The sequence below is a fragment of the Petaurus breviceps genome, unplaced genomic scaffold, assembly GCF_028583685.1.
Source record: "Petaurus breviceps papuanus isolate PSGF00001 unplaced genomic scaffold, PetGlider_PUasm1.0 174, whole genome shotgun sequence".
In the NCBI taxonomy this organism is placed as follows: Eukaryota; Metazoa; Chordata; class Mammalia; order Diprotodontia; family Petauridae; genus Petaurus; species Petaurus breviceps.
The window spans coordinates 72,638,319-72,658,591 of NW_027185761.1; the positions used below are offsets into that span (position 1 = coordinate 72,638,319).

Here is a 20,273-nt window from a genome sequence, read left to right on the forward strand (position 1 = left end):
TCAGAGGAGACTGGCTAAACTGGCCACATTCTCAGATTCATGCCACAAGGATTGACTGAAAGGTCTGGGGGTGCTGAGCCTGAAGGAAGGACCACTAAAAAGGGGAAAGAGTGTCTACCTTCCTGTTTCTGAAGGGCTGCCCTGGAGGAGAAGGATTATTGTGGTTCTTTTTGGCCCAAGGGGCAGAGCCAGGAGTCAGGGAGAGGGGAAGGTGTTGCAGGGGGCAGATTTTCTGTCCTTGATGTCAGGAAAAATGTCCTGACATTGAGAGGTGCCCCAAAGCTGAATTTGCCTCTACTCCATAGGCAATGCTGGCTGACCGACCACATGTCGGGAACGCCATGGAGGGAATTCTTGATCAGGCACAGACTGGATTAGACGGTCTCTGAGGTCCCTGCCAAATCCCAGTTCTGCATTCTCTGATCTTTTGTTTACTGTTCACTCGAATTTGAAGGCTTAGGATTTCACGTTACTGACCTAGAGACAAAAATCCTATTTGTGCTCACATGAATAGGTTTAGTGAAAGGACGGTGTCTCAAACAGGCTGGAGCCCAGCAAGCTAAGGCGAGTAGGTACCGATGCTGGGGAGAAAAGGAGCCCTTCTCTTGGGGGGGGGGGCAGGGAACAGACAGGAATCACTTGCTAATGGAGAAAAATGAATTATAGCAATCTATGGACAGAACTAATAAGGCAGCCCCCGCCTGCCCACCTGCCCCCAAGCATGCTTTACCCCCTCATCAGCAAAAGCATCTGCCTGGAATCCAGAAATGTGTCCTCACTCTAGGACAAGCCATCTCTGAGAGACCACTCAGCAGTCATGCAGCCAAGCAAGGAAGCGAGCATTTATTAAGCACCTTCTGTGTTAGGTGCTAGAAATGACAAGGTGAAGGGAGATAGTCTGATACCCTGAGCTTTCATTGGATCCAGGGAGACAATGTATGTTGGTGTGTCTGTACATCTAATCATGTATGCAGATGCCCATTTTCATCCTATAAAGACCATACACACACTTTTATGCATGTATATATGTTTGTCTGCACACACATACACATACTTTGCCATCTTCAAAGCATATAAAGGGGATACAAGTATCTCCCCCACCCCACCCTAATGCTGCCCCCTCTTCCCAAGGGCCTGGTGACCTCTTGGCTGATTTTAAAGTAAAAATGTTTGAGGTCTCTTTAAATGAAAATAACTATAGAGATTAAAATGAAGGGAAGGGATAGTACTGCACAGTCTGGCTCACATGAAAGCAATTGCCTGAGGCTGGTGAAGAACCCAGCATTTGCATGGTCATAGGCAGAGAGGCAAAAGAAACCTCAGGTTCCCTCTAGTTCAATCTTTTGTTTTTACTGTTGGAGAAATGGACCCCAAAAGATTAACTGGATTGACCTAAGTTCTGAAGATCACAAATTGCAGAGTCAGCACTTGAACCCACAGCTTTGGGGGCCATAGCACCCTGCTTTCCAGGAAGGAAGGAAAGCATTATGAAATGACAATAAGGCCCAAAATAGAAATAGGGACAAAAGTGTAGGGAGCTTTGGCATGTATTTTTTTGATCCTTCCAAAAATGTTATGAGGTAGGAGGGGAAAATGTTACTACCCTCTTTTATGAAGATGAAACTGGGCCTTAAGAAGACTCAATGATGGCCCAAATTTACAGAGCAGGAAGAGCTGAGTTCAAATCCAGCCTCAGCTGCTTACAAACTGTGTGACCTGGAGCAAGGCCCTTAACGGTCTTCCCAGGCTCAGACTCCCCATCTGTAAGGGATGGATAATGGCAGCAGCTCCCTCCCAGGGTTTCTATGAAGATAAAATGGGCTGATAACCATGAAGCACCATCTAGAAGGGAGCTGTAATCATTATTTACCATCCAGGTCTGACTCCAGGACTTCCAACTCCTACCTAAGCAAGTTATCACCATCCCCCCAGCCCTAGAGTAATTCTTAAAAAAAAAAAAAAGCAAAAACACCCAACTGGATTCTGAGCAGTGACGGCCACACTTCGAGCTCTCACAGGGGCCTCTGGCAGGCTGGCCACTGCGCTAAATGCTTTAAAAATATCTCATTCAATCCTCACAACAACCTGGCAGGCAGGTACCCATTTTAGTTGAGGAAAAATGTTAAGTGACTTTCTCAGGGTCATACAGTTAATCAATGTCCCAGAGAGGACATGACGCTGGGTCTTCCTAACTCCAGTCTCATAATCTGTCCACAATGCAAACCACACTCTTCCTCTTCTATCTTCTCTGTCTGGAAGAGGAAGTGAGTGTAGAGAATAAGTGACCACAGAAGGAAACTAGAGATTTCTACGAAGGGGGAGATATCCAATAGCGTTCTTCTTCTGAAAAAGGATAATCAGAAGTTCAGGAATGGGGAAGCTTTTCCTGAACTTGCCCTGTCCACTGCCTGAAGGGCCAGCTGGATGGACGCCAGCCCAGCTTAGTGGCCAGCAGGGGGCCTACCGACACCCAACTGGACCTAAAGGACCTGGATTCGAGTCTCACTCCTGTCTGCCACTCCCCATTTAACTTTCAATACATCATTTCACTTCTCTGAGACTCCGTTTTCTCTTCTGTAAAACAAGGAGCTTAGACTTGGTGTCCTCTGAAGTCCCTTTCAGGATATGGCATGTGTGGACAGAGAGTGAGATTGGAGCCCATATCTTCCTTCTTCCACTTGCTCCCTCGGAGCTACCTCTGAGACTCAGTTCCTTCATCTGTAGAATGAGGGACTTGGCCTTGGCAGGATCTCTGATCTCAGCCACATCTTTGATACTCAGATTCAGCAGGGATTAACACATTGTCCTCACCCTGCTTCTCTCTGCACTGCTGGGCGAAGGTAGTGATGCAGATCCCCTCCATGCTGAACTGTCCAATCTTCCTGGTGCTGAACTATCCATTACCAACACTGCGGAAAAGGAGACGCCACCCAAAGCCCCCACCCCCCGCTCCAGCCCCCCTCCCCAGTCTGGAGCCTCTATTTAACAACCAGGTCTCCTGAACACAAACTGACAGGCCTCAGTACATATTTATAAGGCCTGATGCTTATTATTAGCCTGTAATTGCAGTTGTTCTAACACCTAATAAGCCCCGGTCGGAAAAACAAAGGCAGGTTAATTTGTGATTTCCTCTCCTCATTCAGAGGCAAATTAAGTGTCAAGCAGCTAATACAGAACATCTTTCATTTTATGAGGTTTTAATTTAATTCTGCACCCTGGTGTTGATGCCTTAATGCCGGGTGGTTTATCTAAGGAGAGGAGTGATTTATAAGCCCCTTTCCATGGAATCCTTAATGATAGGATATGAGAGCATAATTACAGCGAGCCCTGAGTCCCGCTGCCCTCCGCTGATCTGTCAGCATTTCCATCATTCGCACAAAAGATGCCTCATTGGGGCTTGGAAGGCAGTTCTTCGAGTTAGCTCCAGGAGAAAAAGTGCCCAGCAAAATGTGAAGATACTCCCGCTCCCCAACCTGCAAATCTTCCCGCTGTGTACTCGGACTTGGAAGCCCCAGACTGGAGCCATAACCTTAAAAACCTTTCCAGCCTCAGCTGACTTGGCTCTCACTTTGTGCCAGATTGAGAACACACTTTTATGAATGACAAGAAATCTAAGAATTCCAGGTCTCCAGGCAGGCCCTCAGCCTCACCAGGCCTCATTTCCATCCCTTATTAAGGACCTAATGTTTCAAGCCAGGGCCTTGTAGGCTAGAGCCATTTTCAGAGGATGTTCTGACATGAAATCACATCCTCCTATCACCGAAGGCTGTGAACCGGCATCAGGTATCTTACTCCGTGGGTGCCCAAGCAGCCTCTCCAGAGGGAGTGTACAATAATGGAGAGGGCAGGGAACTTGGAGTCAAGAAGCTGTGGGTTTAAATCCTACCCTTCTACACACTCCTCACTTAATATCTCTGTGCCTCAGTTTCCTCATCTGTAAAATAAGGAAGACTGAACTTAGGTCTCTTCTAGATCAAGATTTATGATCCAATGTCTGGTCCAGATCATTTCAGAATGAAAATGTCTGTGCTGAAGAGGGGGCCCTTGGACAAACAAGCCAACAACAGCACTGCTGGCCCCTTAATGCTTCGAATGGATCCCCCACATATGCCTGTACATTTACCCACTGATGCCGTTATCCCAGTAATCTGGTGAGCTGGAGAGAAGGACACATGATGGTACCTCAGCTGTCAGCTGAGCACATTTAGGCAGACAAGTGTAGTGACTGGTGTAAGGCCTAAGGAATCACTAGGAGGATCAGAGTTAGAATTGAAACCCCCTTATTGTTACTCTGCTCCTTTTTTTCCCCTAGAGGGAAGGAGAGAAGGAAGACAGGGAGAGGGAGGGAAAGGGAGGGGAGGGCAGGGGAGGAGAGAGGAGGGAAAGGGAGGGGAGGGGAGGGGAGGAGGAGAGAGAGAGCGGGGGGGGGAGGGAGGAAGTTCTATTGCGGAAGATGGGGCGGGGGCAGGGGGGGGAGGGGAGGGGAGAGGAGGGGAGGGGAGGAAAGGAGATGGGTGGAATGGGAAAAGAAAGAGAGAAGAGAGAAATAGACATATAGATGATAAATAGACAAATTTGAATATAGAGGCAGATACACACACACATTGGGAGGGTGCATGTTGTAGAGGGTAGAAGATGGAATTTGAAGTCAGAAAGTCCTGGGTAGGAATCCAAACTCTATGGCATCCTAGATAATTTACAACTTCCTTTTTCCATTGGGACTAAGTTTTCTCAAATATAAAATGAGGGGGCTGGATTTGATGACCCCTCAGGTCCCATCCAGCTCTGCATCTATGATATTATGAATCAGTGACCTGGAAACAATTCCATGCCCACACAGTGGCTTGGAATCCCCCCTATTGTCATCATCCTATCACCTTTGCAACATCTCTTGAACAAGTCCCCTCCTTTCCTCTGACCCTGCCACCCCCTCATAACCTCATGCCTGGACTATTGCAATAGCTGCTGACTGGTTTTCCTTCCTCAAATATTCTGGATCCATTTCATCTACCATTCAGTCACTGAAGTGATTTTCCTAAAGCATAGGTCTGACCATGTCACTCCCCTTCCCAATAAACTGCAGTGGCTCCCTGTATCCTTCAGGAGCAAATACAAAATGCTCTGTTTGGCATTCGAAGCCCTTCATAAACAAACCCCTCTTCCCTTTCCAGTCTTCTTACACATTACTCCTCACCGTGCATCCTTCAACCCAGTGGTGCTGACCTCCTTATTATTCCATTCACAAACACTTTATCATTCAGATCTGGGAATTTTCTCTGGCTGTCCTCCAAGCCTGGGATGCTCTCCATCCCTTGTTCTTCCTACTGACCTCTCTACCTTCCTCTGAGCTCCAAAGAAAAGCCTTTCTTTTACTGGAAGTTTTCCTCTACTCCTCTTCATACTTGTGCCTACTCTGTGCCTAACAGGGACTGGCCATACAAAGGCTGAAATGAAACAACCCCTGCCCTCAAGGTGCTCCCATTCTATTGCGGAGAAGCATAGACCCAGAGAAGTAGATACAGTTCTCTGGACCCCAACCACATGTCCTGTTTGACCCAGGAAACCCAATGGTAGCAAACTAGGGGAGAAACCCATCTGAAGGGCAACTCCCCTTGTAGGGGAGGGCTAGCGTACAAATGGCCTCCTTTTGATTCTCTGGGGAGGGAGTCCCATAAGCCCAGGTGTAGCAGAACTTTGATTAGCATCTATTAGGGACTGCACTCAAAACAAGAAAAAGAACATGAAGCTAAACTTTTTTAAACAGCTTATTTTGCCAATGAATGTTGTTTAAACAGCCTTTAAAGATGCTTTGAAGAAACAATCCAGTCCAATGAATTCTGCCAGCCAGGCAAATGGTTAGAGACTGGAACCCTGCTTCCATTCAGAGAGCCCTTGCTCCAAACACGTATTTATGTAGCTGTCTTATCGGCAAGGAACAAAAGATTTTTTTTTCTTCAATCCCTATTGCCTTGAAGTAAATATCAGGTCATGATGGCCCAATAGGAATACAAGAGTCTACTCTTTCTACAATCAAGTTTTTAAGATTTCAATAAGATCATTTTCTAAAAAATCAGAGTTCTCCCACCAAACACTCACTCAAAATCTATGTGAAAATATGTCCGAGGGCTGAATGAATCCAGAGCTTCCATGGTCAGCAATGGCCAAGTCACTGACTGATCCCTGCTTAGAGCCAGATATTTTGATTTCTAATGAAGAGACTCTCTCCCCATGTACTATAAGATACATTCTTGTCTGAGAATAGAACTGTGGTCCCATTTGCACTATAAAAACTCTGAGGAATGGGGTGAATGACACTTCATGTTTTGGCCTTCATTTGGAATTTCCTTCCCTTTGTATAGACTTCTTTGGAGCTAAATTTATTTTTAGTTAGCTTTCGAACCCTGTAAATGCTTCCTCATGTATCAGGGGCCTTCTGGAGGATAAATCACAAATTCCTGGTCCCTCTCTATAAATACCCACTTTTCCTTAATGCTCATGGGAGCTAGCCACGCAGATTTATTACCTCCCTCCAGGCAAATTTGCTCTGAAATTACAATTCTGTAATGGGAGATGGCTCCAGAAGGGAAAAAAGGCAGTGGGTAAAATATTATATGTGTACTTGGGCATGTAGTTAGGATTGTTAATATCAATTAATTCTGTTCACAGAGGAGGACTTGTTTTAAAACAACTTCATTTTTCTTCCACCCATATGTAATTATGCAGCTGTAACTAATAGTCAGGGAGATGTAATCTACCATCGAAATAACTGGCACAATTCTTCAAAGTATTTTGTATTGTCTCCTTGTATTGTCTCAAGATGGTGGATGTTTATTAGATATGATTAAACACAGAGATCAAGATTTCTAAAAAATCAAGTCTTTTAGCAAATGAGTGACCCTCCTTTCCTTCTTCCTACCAAATCTTGCCTCTTCAAGCTCCCCAAGGTTGTGACAGTGTTTGTTCAGGACTATCAAAGATATCATTTTATTTTGCCACCCTCCCCAATTCCTCTATCCTCCCTTAACTCAAGTAAGATAATATTTATTTCCCCCTTTATTCCTCCTTTCTAAATGTATGTTATCACCTCTATTCTTTCCCTTTATCTTTGTGTAAACCATAGACTCTATCTCATTTGCCATTTTGTTTGGGTGACATGCCCATCAATCACACCAGCCTGGTATATGCACAATGGGGAATATGAAAATTTGCCATCAAAATGTGATTACATTGCAGAGAATCCCAAGGAGAGGGCTTGTGTTTGCCCAAGTTTTTACAAAGGAGAATTCCAGACAAAGTCCATATTTTGTCTGGGGCTCGTTCTCCAGGCTGGCTTCTCTTAAAATTTAGTATTTAGCGAATAGCAGTCTACAGGATATACGTCGGTGGAATATATGGGTACCACTTGCTGGCTACCTATTACCACCGTCATTCCTAAGGAGACAGTGGGGCTCTCTGCTCCAGTGAATCCCTGAGCAGATAAACTCACTGCCTTTCAAAAGTAAATCCTTCCCTTCTATTAGTCCTTCTGTGTTCCCAGCATGCACCGCAGAGAACCAAGAATGTGAGTCTTGAGTCACTGGAGGTAGGAAATTCATCTCTTTAGTGTGCAAAGCAGTTACTTACACGTGGAGTGGAGGGATGGGAGACGGATCGTAATGGTAACGTCCCTCATGATGTCTCGCATCGATTGGGACCGGTGGATGGAATGCTGGGAAAAGATGAGGAGGGTCTGAAAAAGAAACAAGATTTTCAAGATTGTTTAAGAGGATTCCATTTGGCAAACATCCACCCTGACCATCAAAAATACAAACACAAGCACCTCCATTTCTCTTTAAGTCTGTGAAACTTCATTCCACCCAAAACATGAAATTGGTAGGATTTATGTGATATAATTTTATTCCAAAATATTGAAGAAACTCTTTAATGGTGACAGCAAATATGAAAAAATCTTGATAGAGAATGGCTGAGCCACTGTAGTGCTTGGAAAGAAAGGGAGACAGAATGAAACAAAGAAAAGCATCCTCCAGGGAAAACACAGGAAATCTGTGTCTTCAATATCTCAAAGTGTAAGGAGACGAATCTGGTCCTCCCACCGATCCCCCTACCCATATTCAAGAAGAGGCAATGGTAGGAGTACTGAAAGGAAGGAAAAGGAAGTAGCCATGAATGCAAAAGGAATTGATATAGACCTTTTAATTCATTTATTTGAGAAAAATCAAAAGATGAATTGAATTTTTATGACCTAATGTCAAACAAGACGAGGAACATGTTTTCATATTTTTTCCATTTAAGAATTCTTTGATGGATCCAAGATCGCTTCACTGGATCAGATTACAACCCCTCTATACCTGCTCTGATTTATTCAAGCCTTCCCAGAAAGCCTTGAGAGAGGATCAGTCACCAAGAAGCTTTCCCTGGGTTCTTGTCACCAGAACAGCACTCAAGATGTCTGTCATGGGTCATTCTTTCTCACACAAAGACTAGCCCACTATTGTTTCTGGTCACATGTCCCAGCTATCACTTTTCTATATACATATCATCTAATGCCCTCCTCCAAAGCCATCTTGTTTAAAGTCATTTTAGGAAGAAATCTTCAGGAAGTCCCTTTGGTTGCTGGGCCAAAATAACAAAATTATCAGCCACAATTTGTCTGGGGCCCAAAGTCTTACAAGGGAATTGAGTCATCCATGTTATTCTCTAATCTTGGCCCTCAATGATTCTGGGCATTTCCTCAAATTAAAACCACTCTCCCAATAAATATGGGTTAATACTCATCTGATGAAGCTACAGTTAGGTTTTTAAAGACAGACGTGGTTAATAGTCAGACTTCATAAAGAAATTCAAAGCATGACAGGTCACTGTAATTATTAGGGAAGTAGGGAAAGGCAGGGAGATGTGGTGTTAAGAGTATGAGACTTGGAATTGGAAGATGTGGGTTCTAATACTGTTTCTGAATTTGATGGGATATGATAGCTTTCTAGTTATGACTATTCGTTACCTATGTGACCTTGGGCAAATCACTTAATCTCCAGAGACCTCAGTTTCCCCATTAGCAAAATTAAAGGAGGAGAATGGATACCATGTGACATCCCTCCCAGTGCTAGATCCTATGAACTCTCAACTCGGAGCCAGAGAATCCATTTTTCAATCTTGGCTCAGTCACTTACTACCTCTGTGACCCTGGGCAAATGACCTAATATCTCAAGGTCTCAGTTTCCTCATCTGAAAAATGAGGAGCTTGTAGCTGATCACTAAGAAACCTTCCAAAGAGAAAGAAGGATGAGTTAAATATTAAGTGCAATGAAAAAAAAAAGCTGCCTTATGATGAATTCCCTAGCAAACCTCAGGCCGCAATGTCAATCCCTTGGTTTCACACCTAGAAGGATTTTAGTCACAGCAAGAGAACTGCTTCACCTGGCCCGCTGAATCATTGCTGGGTCTCCTGCCTATCCCAGGAGGCATTCAGAGATACCAAGGGTAATGATGCACAGAGACAGGACATGGTGCCTAAGGGCAGAAGATGGTATATAAGTCTGCCTTTCAGGAAAAGTCCAAAACCCCACTGGGATTCTCCCCCATGCAGCCTGTGGGCATCGTGGCCTGATGAACCTCAGGAGCAAGAGGGAGACAAAGAAGGGGAGCAAAGACAAGTCAAAGCACCAGTGACTGCCTGCCATTATGTGTTAGTTAATGGCCATGCTGGATGGCAAAGGTAATACTGAAAATGCTAGGGTATGGAGGTCTCCAGTCAACTTCAACATTCAGTCTTCTGACAGTGCAGAGTTAACCTCTGCTCCTTCTGCCTTACCCATTTGGATTTCTGTTTAATGTAACATACACCCCTCTTTAAGAAAGAAGTGGTACAGAACAGAGCAAGAGTTAGACTTGGAGTCAGGACCAACTGAATTCTAATCCTGCTGGAACTGGTACTGCTCTGACCAGCCCCAGTCGGAAAACACAGTGGTGTCATTTTTGGTCCTCTTTGACAACAACAAAATGGTACAAGATAAATAACCTACCCTCTCTGAGTCTCAGTTTCCTCATCTTTAAGTTGGGCACAGTACTACTACCCAGGGTGATCGTGATAAAGGGAAGCAGACCTTAAAAGGCCATTGGAAAACAGTAACCACTAAGGTGCTTCTGATAGAATTCAGAGAGAAAGAGCCCTGGGACAAGTCACCAACTTGCTAGTTATTTTGTATGTTTTACATTCTTGGGAGATGAAAGGATAGTTTGCACAAACTTATTAGGTCACAAACTCATCACCAGTAGTATAACAGAAATCCTCTTTAGGAAAACCCCAGGAGCAGACAGGACAGCCAAGGGCAAATGGAAAAGAAAATATTTTTAAACTCCAAATATATAGCAAATACTGTGCTAAGGAACAAAAGTCAGATAGCCCCTCAAGAAGTTCACATTTTAATTGGAGGAGATGATGTTTATGGGAGAGACAGTTGCAGGACCCATGGCAAGGCCCAGAGAAACCTCGAATTCATCAGCAAAGAGGATGGAACTGGGTATGAGTAGACATATCTATCCTACAAGCAGTGGAAGGAATCAAGGACCACAGCAAATGGGAAGGGGAATCTGGAGAGATTCGAGCAAGAAACAATTTAAAAGTTTGAAGTAAAATGTCCTGGGCCAGCCCAGCAGTCTCCAACACTTAATACCCAAAGGTAGGAATCTGGGAAGGTGGAGAGTCAGCCTGGAACCATTGGGAGAAGATGGCATGTACTCCTTCTTGTTCTTACAGGGAGTTAGTTTTTCCTACTAGGTTACTGCATTTTGAAATATTTTAACCTTATGCTATTGGAGATCATGAGTATTTAGTATGAATATATATATATATATATTTGTCTTTATTAATTTGTCATTTACTTTTAGTTTACAAGATTCAGTTCCACATTCCCTTGAGTTTCAAATTTTCTTCCCCTCTTTCCCCATGGCGAAATGCAAACAAGTATAGGATCTGCAAATACTTTCACATTAGACATTAGTAAGGTTATAAGAAAGGATTGTAATGGATAGAATGAACAATGGGAAAGAGGAAACAAAACCAAACAAGATAAAGAGAGCAGGTAATTTTCTTTAATAAGCATTCAAACTCTGTTCTTTCTAGTTCTTTCTCTGAATATAAACATCATGACTCTTTTGGAGTCGTTTTATAATCCTGCATTGCTGAGAAGAGTTCAATCTATCAAAGTTGGTCATCATACATACGTTGTGTCTGTAATTGTGTACAGATTTATCCTGGTTCTGCTCTTCTCACTCTGCATAAGTTCATATAAGCCTCTCCAGGTAAATATGAAGTCCGTCTGCTCCTCATTCCTTATAGCACAACAGTATTCCATTACATTCTGATACCACAATGTGTTTAGTCATTCCCCAATTGATGGGCATCCTCTTAATTTCCAATTATTTGCCACCACAAAAAGAGTTACTATAAATATTTTTGTACATGTGGATCTTACTCCCATTTCTCTAATCTCTTTGGGATACAACCCTAGAAGTGGTGTTGCTGGGTCAAAGGGTATGAAATTATTTATATCGCTTTGGGCATAGCTCCAGATTGCTCTTCAGAATGGCTGAATTGGTTCACAACTCCACAAACAATGCATCGGTATTCCAATTTTTCTACATCCTCTCCAGCATTTGTCATTTTCCTGTTTTGTCATCTTAGCCAATCTCATTGGTGAAATGTGGTTCCTCAGAGTTGTTTTGATTTGCATTTTTCTAATCAATAGTGATTTAGAGCATTTTTTTCATATGCTTATAGATATCTTTAATTTCTTCCTCTCAAAACTGGGAGCAGAGCCCAGCCCCACGCTGAGCCCTGGCCAGCGGGCCTCCAGATCAGCAGCAGCTGTGGCCACTTCCAGATTTATCAACACACAGATGCAAAGGACAAAGTAAGAGGTCAGTGCATTCTGGACTTTGGGACCAGTAAGTGGAAGTGTGTGGCTTTTGCCCCCATAAGAAGTCACTGAGATACCAGCACACCCAGCCAGCACCACATGGCAGCCTCAGCTCCTGGCCTGATGAGTGTAGGGGGACCAAGCACAAGTTTGAGGGGTAATCACTCTTGCTTTAACCTGCTTGGATCTGGATTGCAGTCTAGGGTGGAGGTCCTGGGGTGTGTGTCCAGCTTGCCAGAGTGTGTGTAGACCTCAGAAGGGCACTCATCTAATACCTCCAGCAACTGAGAAAACCCCAGCATTTGGGATGAAAGCTCCCCTGTCTGGTGGCAGAGTCCTACTGTGGCAAAAAGCCCAGGGGTCAAGTGACTGAGGGGCGACATGACCAGGCAAAGGAAACAAAGTGGACAGAAGATTCCAACATTACACTCCTATTTTGGGGACAAAAAGGAGCAAAACATTGAACAGGAGGAAGACAGTGAAGTCAGATTTCCTGTACCAAAAGCTTCAAAGGAAAATATGAGCTGGTTACAGGCCATAGAGGACCTTAAGAAGCAGATAAGAGAAGTGGAGGAAAAATTGGGAAGAGAAATGAGAACAATGCAAGAAAATTATAAAATGAGAGTCAACAACCTGACTGAGGAAAATAACACTTTAAAAAACAGACTGACGCAAATGGCAAAAGAGGCTCAAAAAAGCAATGAGGAGAAGAATGCCGTAAAAAATCGAATTTGCCAGATGGAAAAAGAATCTCAAAAGCTCAATGAGGAGAATCATGGCTTCAGAATTAGATTGGAGCAAATGGAAGCTAATGACTTTATGAGAAATCAAGAAGCTGTTAAACAGATCCAAACAAATGAAAGAATACAAGGCAATGTGAAATATCTCATGGGAAAAACCACTGACCTGGAAAATAGATCCAGGAGAGATAATTAAAAAATTATTGGACTACCTAAAAGCCATGACCAAAGTAAGAACCTAGAAATCATCCTCCAGGAAGTTCTCAAAGAAAACTGCCCCGATGTTTTAGAATCAGAGGGGAAAATAGAGGTTGAAAGAATCCACCGATCTCTTCCTGAAAAAAGATCCCAAAAAGAAAACTCCTAGGAATATTATAGCCACGTTCAGGAATTCCCAGATTAAGGAGAGAATATTACAAGCAGCCAGGAAGAAACAATTTTAATATTGTGGAAACACAATCAGGATAACCCAGTATCTGGCAGCTTCTACACTGAGGGATGGAAGGGCTTGGGATATGATATTCTGGAGGTCAAAGGAGCTGGGATTAAAACCAAGAGTCACCTACCCAGCAAAACTGAGTATCATGTTTCAGGGGAAAATATGGTCATTCAGTGGAATAGAGGACTTTCAAGCATTCTTGCTGAAAAAAAACAGAGTTGAACAGAAAATTTGACATTCAGATACAAGAAGCAAGAGAAGCATGAGAAGGAAAACAAATCATAAGGAACTTATTAAAGTTGACCTATTAACATTCCTACATGGAAAAACAATAATTGTAACTTATGAAACTTTTCTCAGTAGTTGAAGGGAATAGAAATATATATATATATATATATATATATATATATATGTATATAAGGGTATATGGGCATATGAATACATATGTGAATGTGTGTATATATGTTTACAGGTATACATAGATAGAGGGCACAGGACCAATTTAACAGGAAGGGATGATACTTAAAAGGTGAAATTAAGAGGTGAGAGAGGAATATAATGAGAGGAGATGGGGAGAGACAAAATGGGGTAAACTATCTCATACAGAAGAGGCAAGGGGATATGGTTACAATGGAGGAGAAGAATAGGAAGGCAAAAGGGACTGGGTCAACCTTATTCCCATTGAATTTGGCTTGAGGAGGTAATGAAATACACACTAAATAGGGTATCTCATCCTCCAGGAGAGTACGGGGGGAAGGGGATGAGAGGGGGCATGATGGAAGGGAGGGCAGGCTGGGGGGAGGGAAGTTGGAAGCATCCACTTTTGAAAAGGGACTGGATCAAAGTAGAGAATAGAACAAGTGGGAGGTAGGATAGGAGGGGAGGAAATATAGTCAGTCTTTTACAATATATCTACTATGTTATTGTTTTGCATTAGCCACACATGTACAAGCTATAGTGATCTGCTTATCTTCCCAGTATGGGTGGGTGACAATGGAGAAGGGGAATGAATCTGGAATTCAAAGTTTTAAAATCAAATATTCAAATGTGTATGTATGTATGTATGTATATAGATATATGTGTGTGTGTATACATATATATATATATATACTATTATCAATACTATTTTACATGTAATTGGGAAATAAGATATACAAGCACTGGAGCATAGAGATCCACTGGAAGAGTCGAAAGGGGTATGGGTGAAAATATGGGAGAGAGCAGATTGGAGGAGGGGATATCCTGTGGGACTGCTGTTTTGGGGAGGTGGGCAGGGGAAAAACAGGGAGAAAATTTGTAACTCAAATCTAGTGGAAATGAATGATGTAAATCAGAAGTTAATAAAGCATTTGAAAAAAAAATAAACATAGCATGATGGGAGTTTGGACCCTTTCTAGACTATTTTGCTATGTCAAAAGTATACGTTAAGGGGTGGCTAGGTGGCACAGTGAGTAGAGTGCCAGCCCTGGAGTCAGGAGGACCTGAGTTCAGATGCCGCTCCAGACACTTAACACAAAAAGCTAGCTGTTACTTAACCCCAATTGCCCTCCAAAAAAGAAAAGAAAAAGTATATGTTAAGACTGGTTCTTGGTAGGTACTAAATGTCTAAATTGTAATTGGTATAAATGTGCTCTTCCCAATAAGCTCTGACTTCCAAATACCCGTCAACCTCAATACACACAAGTCTCACCTTGGTCTTCAAGAGACTCATGCTCATTGTCTCGCTTGGAGAAGACCAGGTATTTGTAGATATCACTTTCATCCACTGATTCAAGTTGACCTCCAGACTCAAACTCAAATATTTCTGATTCTATTCTTCCTTTGAGAACAGAAAACCTTTAACTCCTTGAATCTAAATAGCATTTTGCTGTCACGAGATAAAATTTCCATGAGGTGAAGTCTAGTTCTTTCCCTTCTGAGACTATCACCTACTTTCTCTATCTTGTGTGACTTTATTTGCGCGTCATCTCCCCATTCGACTCCACATGCCTGGGGGCGGGCACTGCTTTGTTGTTGCTTTGTTGTTGCTTTGTTTCATTTTGTATTTGTACTTCTTTGTATCCTCAGTCCTTAGCACAAAGAATGGCATATAGTAAACACCCAATAAGTGCATATTGTTGAATGTATTTTTCAAAGGAATTCTATTAACTTGATGACATCCATGAACAAATAATTACTCCCAAGTTTTCTTATGGTGCCCTCTTTGTCTTAAAAACTATCCTCCATTCTCCTCAGGGACTAGGCAAAACCATAACAAATTGAAGGTGTCTCCTTGGAACATGTTACTTTCATATTAATTTTCCTTGGCATTATTGTTCTGGTGCCAAGTTTTAAGTAGAGAATAGTTTTCCATGTTCAGGTCAGCTTACACTAGCATCCTCACCATGCTTAGATTTATCTTAGTATTCGCAGCATATTGATTAAGCCATTTATGCAGAGTTGAGTCAAGACTTTGTGATCGTTAATCAAGATGGCCTGATGTTATCGCATTTTTAGTTGGCTTAGGTAACAATTGTCAAATAGATAATGATTTGCTTTACATCTCCAGCAACTTTTTGGCATTTATTTTTCACTCTTCATCCAATACATTTTCCTATAAGTTTTAGGGGATTTTGAATAGATATGAGCTGTCATTATTTTATATAAATTACATAAACACATATTTGATTTCTATTTGGAAGGGGTGCTTTCCCCCTCATGCTAGGGTAATAAATGATGTCTTCTGTTAAGAAATGTGAGATACTGCAGGTTTCAAAGAGAAAGCTGGTCAAGTTCATTGAATTTCTGAATCAATATGCTATCTATCACTAGATAGTTTCCATGAGATGAAACCCAGTACCCGCTCCCCTGAAATTATCCTCCACCAAATATATATATATATATATGTATATATACATATATATGTATGTAGTATTCATCTATTAAACATTATCTGTGTAAATGAAGTGGCAGAAGCAAGAATTAGGTCTCTTATCTAGAGCTGGTGCTTTCTAGTTTTGCAAAAGAGTTAGCCTGTATGTATTAGTTAGATAATGATATAATCTCTAGTTTGAAAAAAAAAAAGTCCAGGTGTTTTTAATTTATTTCAATATCTTATGAATCAACATGATTTGGCATACCCCCTCCCCCCCAAAAAAAAAAATTCATGAGAGCTCTGGCTTTTCTAAAAGAGTACTGACTTCTAGGAATGCAGGGCTGATGATAACCCTCAAGCACTCTGCTCTGGTCAGACCAGAGCTGGAATATTGTTTGTGGTGCTGGGCACCAGAGTTTAGGAAGCAAATTGAGAAAATGGAGGGTGTTCAGAAGAGGCCAAATAGGTAAAGGGCTGTGACCCCATTTATCCTGCAGAAGAGAAGTTTCAGCCCTTGTTGGGGAGAAGGGGGTGGGGGCAGGGAGAGAACATGATACATGCCTTCAAATATTTGAAAGTCTGTCAAGTGGAAGAAGAATGAGATTTGTTCTCTTTGAGCAGACGTAAAGTGGCAAAGTTGCAAATTTAAGCTTGACATTAACGAAACATTTCCTAAAAATTGCAAAGTAGACCAGGCTGCCTTGGGAGGTGGTGTGTTTTCCAGCATTAGAGTTCTGCATCCAAACATGTTGGGATGGCATGGAGGGACTTCTTTTGGTGCTAATGGTTTGACCAAATGACTCTAAATATCCCATCTTAGTCTGGAGTATCAATATATCAACACATGACCATAACATGTAGATTTGTTTACAGACATGTAGAGGCATCTAGTTGGAATTTGGAATTTAGCTGTTGCCACCAGATATTACAGAAAGTTTATCCTTAAGGTCCTCAGGTGTATTAAGAGTAAAAAATATCCTATGATTGACAATCTAAGGATGTAGTGACCATTCCAGTGTTCAGGTACAGTTTGCTTATTGCTTAGATCTTGGGTGTCCTCTGGTTGAGGCTGGCATCTCCATAATTGGGTGGTATTGTTCTATCTGGCTTTCTTAATGTTGATGCTGCTGTGAATTTTGACTACATATTGAAACATCATCAGGACTTTAAATGAGTGTATTTTCAACCTCCTTCCCAACTGGACCCTTTTAATGGCCGGAAATGACAGTCATTATTTTTATACAATTCTCTACATAATGATGTTGCAGCTATAATAATGATTGTGTGGGTCATGTCTAAGATGAGCCCCTTAGCTCTGAGGGATAAGTGCAGAGGGAGTGAGGGAGGGGAAGGAAGAATAAAGATACCTTCCCTAAGGATATTTTACTTCCCCTCCTAAACAGAGAAATGATATCACTGACATTTAAGTGTGATCGCCAGCTTTTTTTTTAATTTCCCAAAGATTATCCTGACAGCTCTTGAATACACTCTCTCCATGAATGAAACAGGAAACTTTCGAACCCTCTTAAGAATGTGAGAGAACAAAGGGAAGGGGGCAGGAAAGGAAGGAGCAGGGAAGGTCAGAAGGTTCAAGTATTTGGGGGATTCAATAAGCCCTCCTATTTTCTGCTGGAAGAGTTTTCCTCTTTGCATTCTCTTGCCTCTTGATTCACTTTAATACAATCTTTCCTGGACTATTTACCATGATGCAGTGTCTGTGAAAAATAAGTTTGCAGTGATAAGTGGGAAATCTTATTCATATGGGCACATGTTCTGGTAGACTATAATGTGGTTTTGTGGGTGCTTTTAATTTCTCAATTCTATTACAATACAAGAAGCTTCTACAGAATGTCCTCAATTAACTCTAACTCACCATTACATCTCCTCCCTCCATGCCTTTGACCAGTTCGTTCTGTGTCTGGAATGCCTTCACTCTTTCATTGCCTCTCTTAGAATTGTTAGCTTCCCTCCAGGCTCAAGTGCCACCACCCATAGGAAATACTCCCCCGTGCTCTCTACTTGTTAATTCTCTCTCCCTCTTCAAATTAGCTTGTATTTCTTCTGCTTAGAGACTGTGTTGCGAAGTAGAAAAAAAGTTGAGGACAGGGACTATTTACCTTCTTCCGCCTCTATGACACTTACCCCAGTGGTCACACACAAGGTAGATGCATATCCAAAACTTATTGGAGGCATCTAAGGTGGCACAGTGGATAGAGTTCTGGGCCTGGAGTTGAAAGCTATGTGACCCTGGGCAAGTCATTTCTCTCTGTTTGCCTCAGTTTCCTTATCTATAAAACAAGTTGGGGAAGGAAATGGCAAACCACTGTGTTATCTTTGCCTAGAAAATCCCAAACGGGATCATGAAAAGTTGGACAGAATTGACAAAGGCTAAACAACAACAATAAATGCTTATTGGATTAATATTCTCCAACATGGCTTTCCAGAGTAACAGCAGCACAGATCACAATCTTCCATGACTCACAGGCAGGGCATGAAGGCCTGGCTCTCATCTAGCCCCAAACAAGGCACAACAGAAATCTCCAAGGAAACCCTTCCAAAGACAAGGGGCTGTTTTTCATCCATGTCTTTGTACCCCTAGCATATTGTACACAGTGAGCACTTAATAAATGCTTACTGAAATGACTCGAGAAGAACGTGCTGGTTTCCCCTGGCTTCTCAGGGGTCTTGTTCATGAAGGCCTTGTGGGGGATCAGCAGTGCCCTCCATCCTGGGCACAGTCCCTCTTCCCCCACTTTACCCCGAACCTCCCCTCCAGCAGAGTATCCCACCCTTCCCGACCGTAGGGCCCCGGGAGCAGTGTCTCCAGCGAGCCCCGTAAGTCACATCTGTGAGCAGGGAGAGCCCCGAGCAGCCATCTCTTGTTGGAGGCTTGACAAAATAGCCCAGGTTGACTTTCCCAAAGTCAGGCAGAAAGTGCTGAGGCAGGCTAAAGGCGGAGAGCCTGCGAGCCCCTATTTATCATACGATGTCCTGACTGATGGTTGCACAAACCAGCTGCTAAGTGCTGTGTACTCTACTGTCAGCAAACTAACAGGCTAAATGGGAGACAGGGAGGAGAACGCCCAGAACGAGGGGAATCAATTTTACTGGGGAATTAAAATTCTACCGGGCGAGGGGCCGAGGCGCTGCCGGAGCAGGGATGTGGACATGCCCATGGTTCCGCACATGATTTATTACCAACTGGGAAGGGCTCTGCCTATCACTTCCCACACCTCTCACCCAGAACAGCCTGGGAAGAGCGCTTCCGATTATCTAGACACGCCACGTGGACCAGGCTCAAAGGCCTATAAATATGCAATTGTCCTGATGCTTATTTAAATGGAAACAGCCAGGCCATCCACCTGGCCTGGGCCTCCGGGACCTCCCCTGTCCCTCTTCATCTGGGGGTGGGCAAGAGCCTCATTGGGACTCAGCATCTGTGATCATGGGGACTCTTCCCAAGAGCCTTGGCCATCCACCCTGAGGCCCGGTTAAAGCTGAGACCTGAGACTCAGAGACCTTGCGCCGTGTTCCCAGGAAATCACTTTGCTATCCTTAGGGCCGAAGAGCTCTGCGATGGGAAGCTGGCCAGCTGACTTCTAAGGTTTCAGATTAAGGTTCTAAACAAATAAAGAAGAGAGGCCGGGCTTTCTGAGAAAGGGTGCGGAGGAGACTCTTCCGGCGAGCCGAAGGACTGACGCTGCTCCCAGGGACCTCCTCCCTCAGACTCGCACCAGAGCAGAGTCTGGCCTCCCACCCCCCAACGGGCAGAACTTTCCAAGCACATAAGTCCTTTTTCAAATGTGACAACATGGCGGGTACGCTTAACTCAGAGGCAGCCTTGGCAAAGTGAATAGAGACGCGGCTTCAGAGTCAGAGCCCCAGGTTCGAGAGCCGCCTGTCATGGGCGCGCCCGTGTCGCCGTGGGCCCCCAGGCCGCGCACTGGGATTGTGACTTCCAGATGAGTCACACGGCCTGCTGAAGCAGAGGGAGTCCCTAGGGCAAGAAATAGCAGCCCTGATCTCCATTCCGTCCTCTCTGAATTGAGTAGATTTTGTCATTGTATTGTCATTAAAATTCCTATTTTCCATGAATTCATTTGGTGTAATGGATAAAGGAGTCAGGAAAGTCTGACACATGCTGCCACACAATACTCACTGCCTGTGTGACCCTGGACAAGTCACTTCATTTCTCTCAGTCTCCATTTCCCCATCTGTAAAATGGGGATAATAATAGCACCTCCCTGTCAATATTGTTGGAGGATCAAATGAGAACATATTTGTAAAGCTCTTTGCAGCTCTCACAGTGCTGTGTGAATGCCAGA

At 43.2% G+C, this 20,273-nt stretch overlaps 1 protein-coding gene across 2 annotated transcripts in view; it reads right to left on the minus strand.

Moving 5' to 3' along the window:
- The window catches only part of GLI3 (GLI family zinc finger 3), a 286,634-nt gene that overhangs the window by 108,405 nt on the left and 157,956 nt on the right, over positions 1-20,273 (minus strand). For both annotated transcript variants that reach the window (XM_069084396.1, XM_069084397.1), the window contains one exon: positions 7,624-7,729. In XM_069084396.1, coding sequence (XP_068940497.1) covers positions 7,624-7,729 — 106 coding nt within the window. The remainder of the gene's footprint in view (positions 1-7,623; positions 7,730-20,273) is intronic.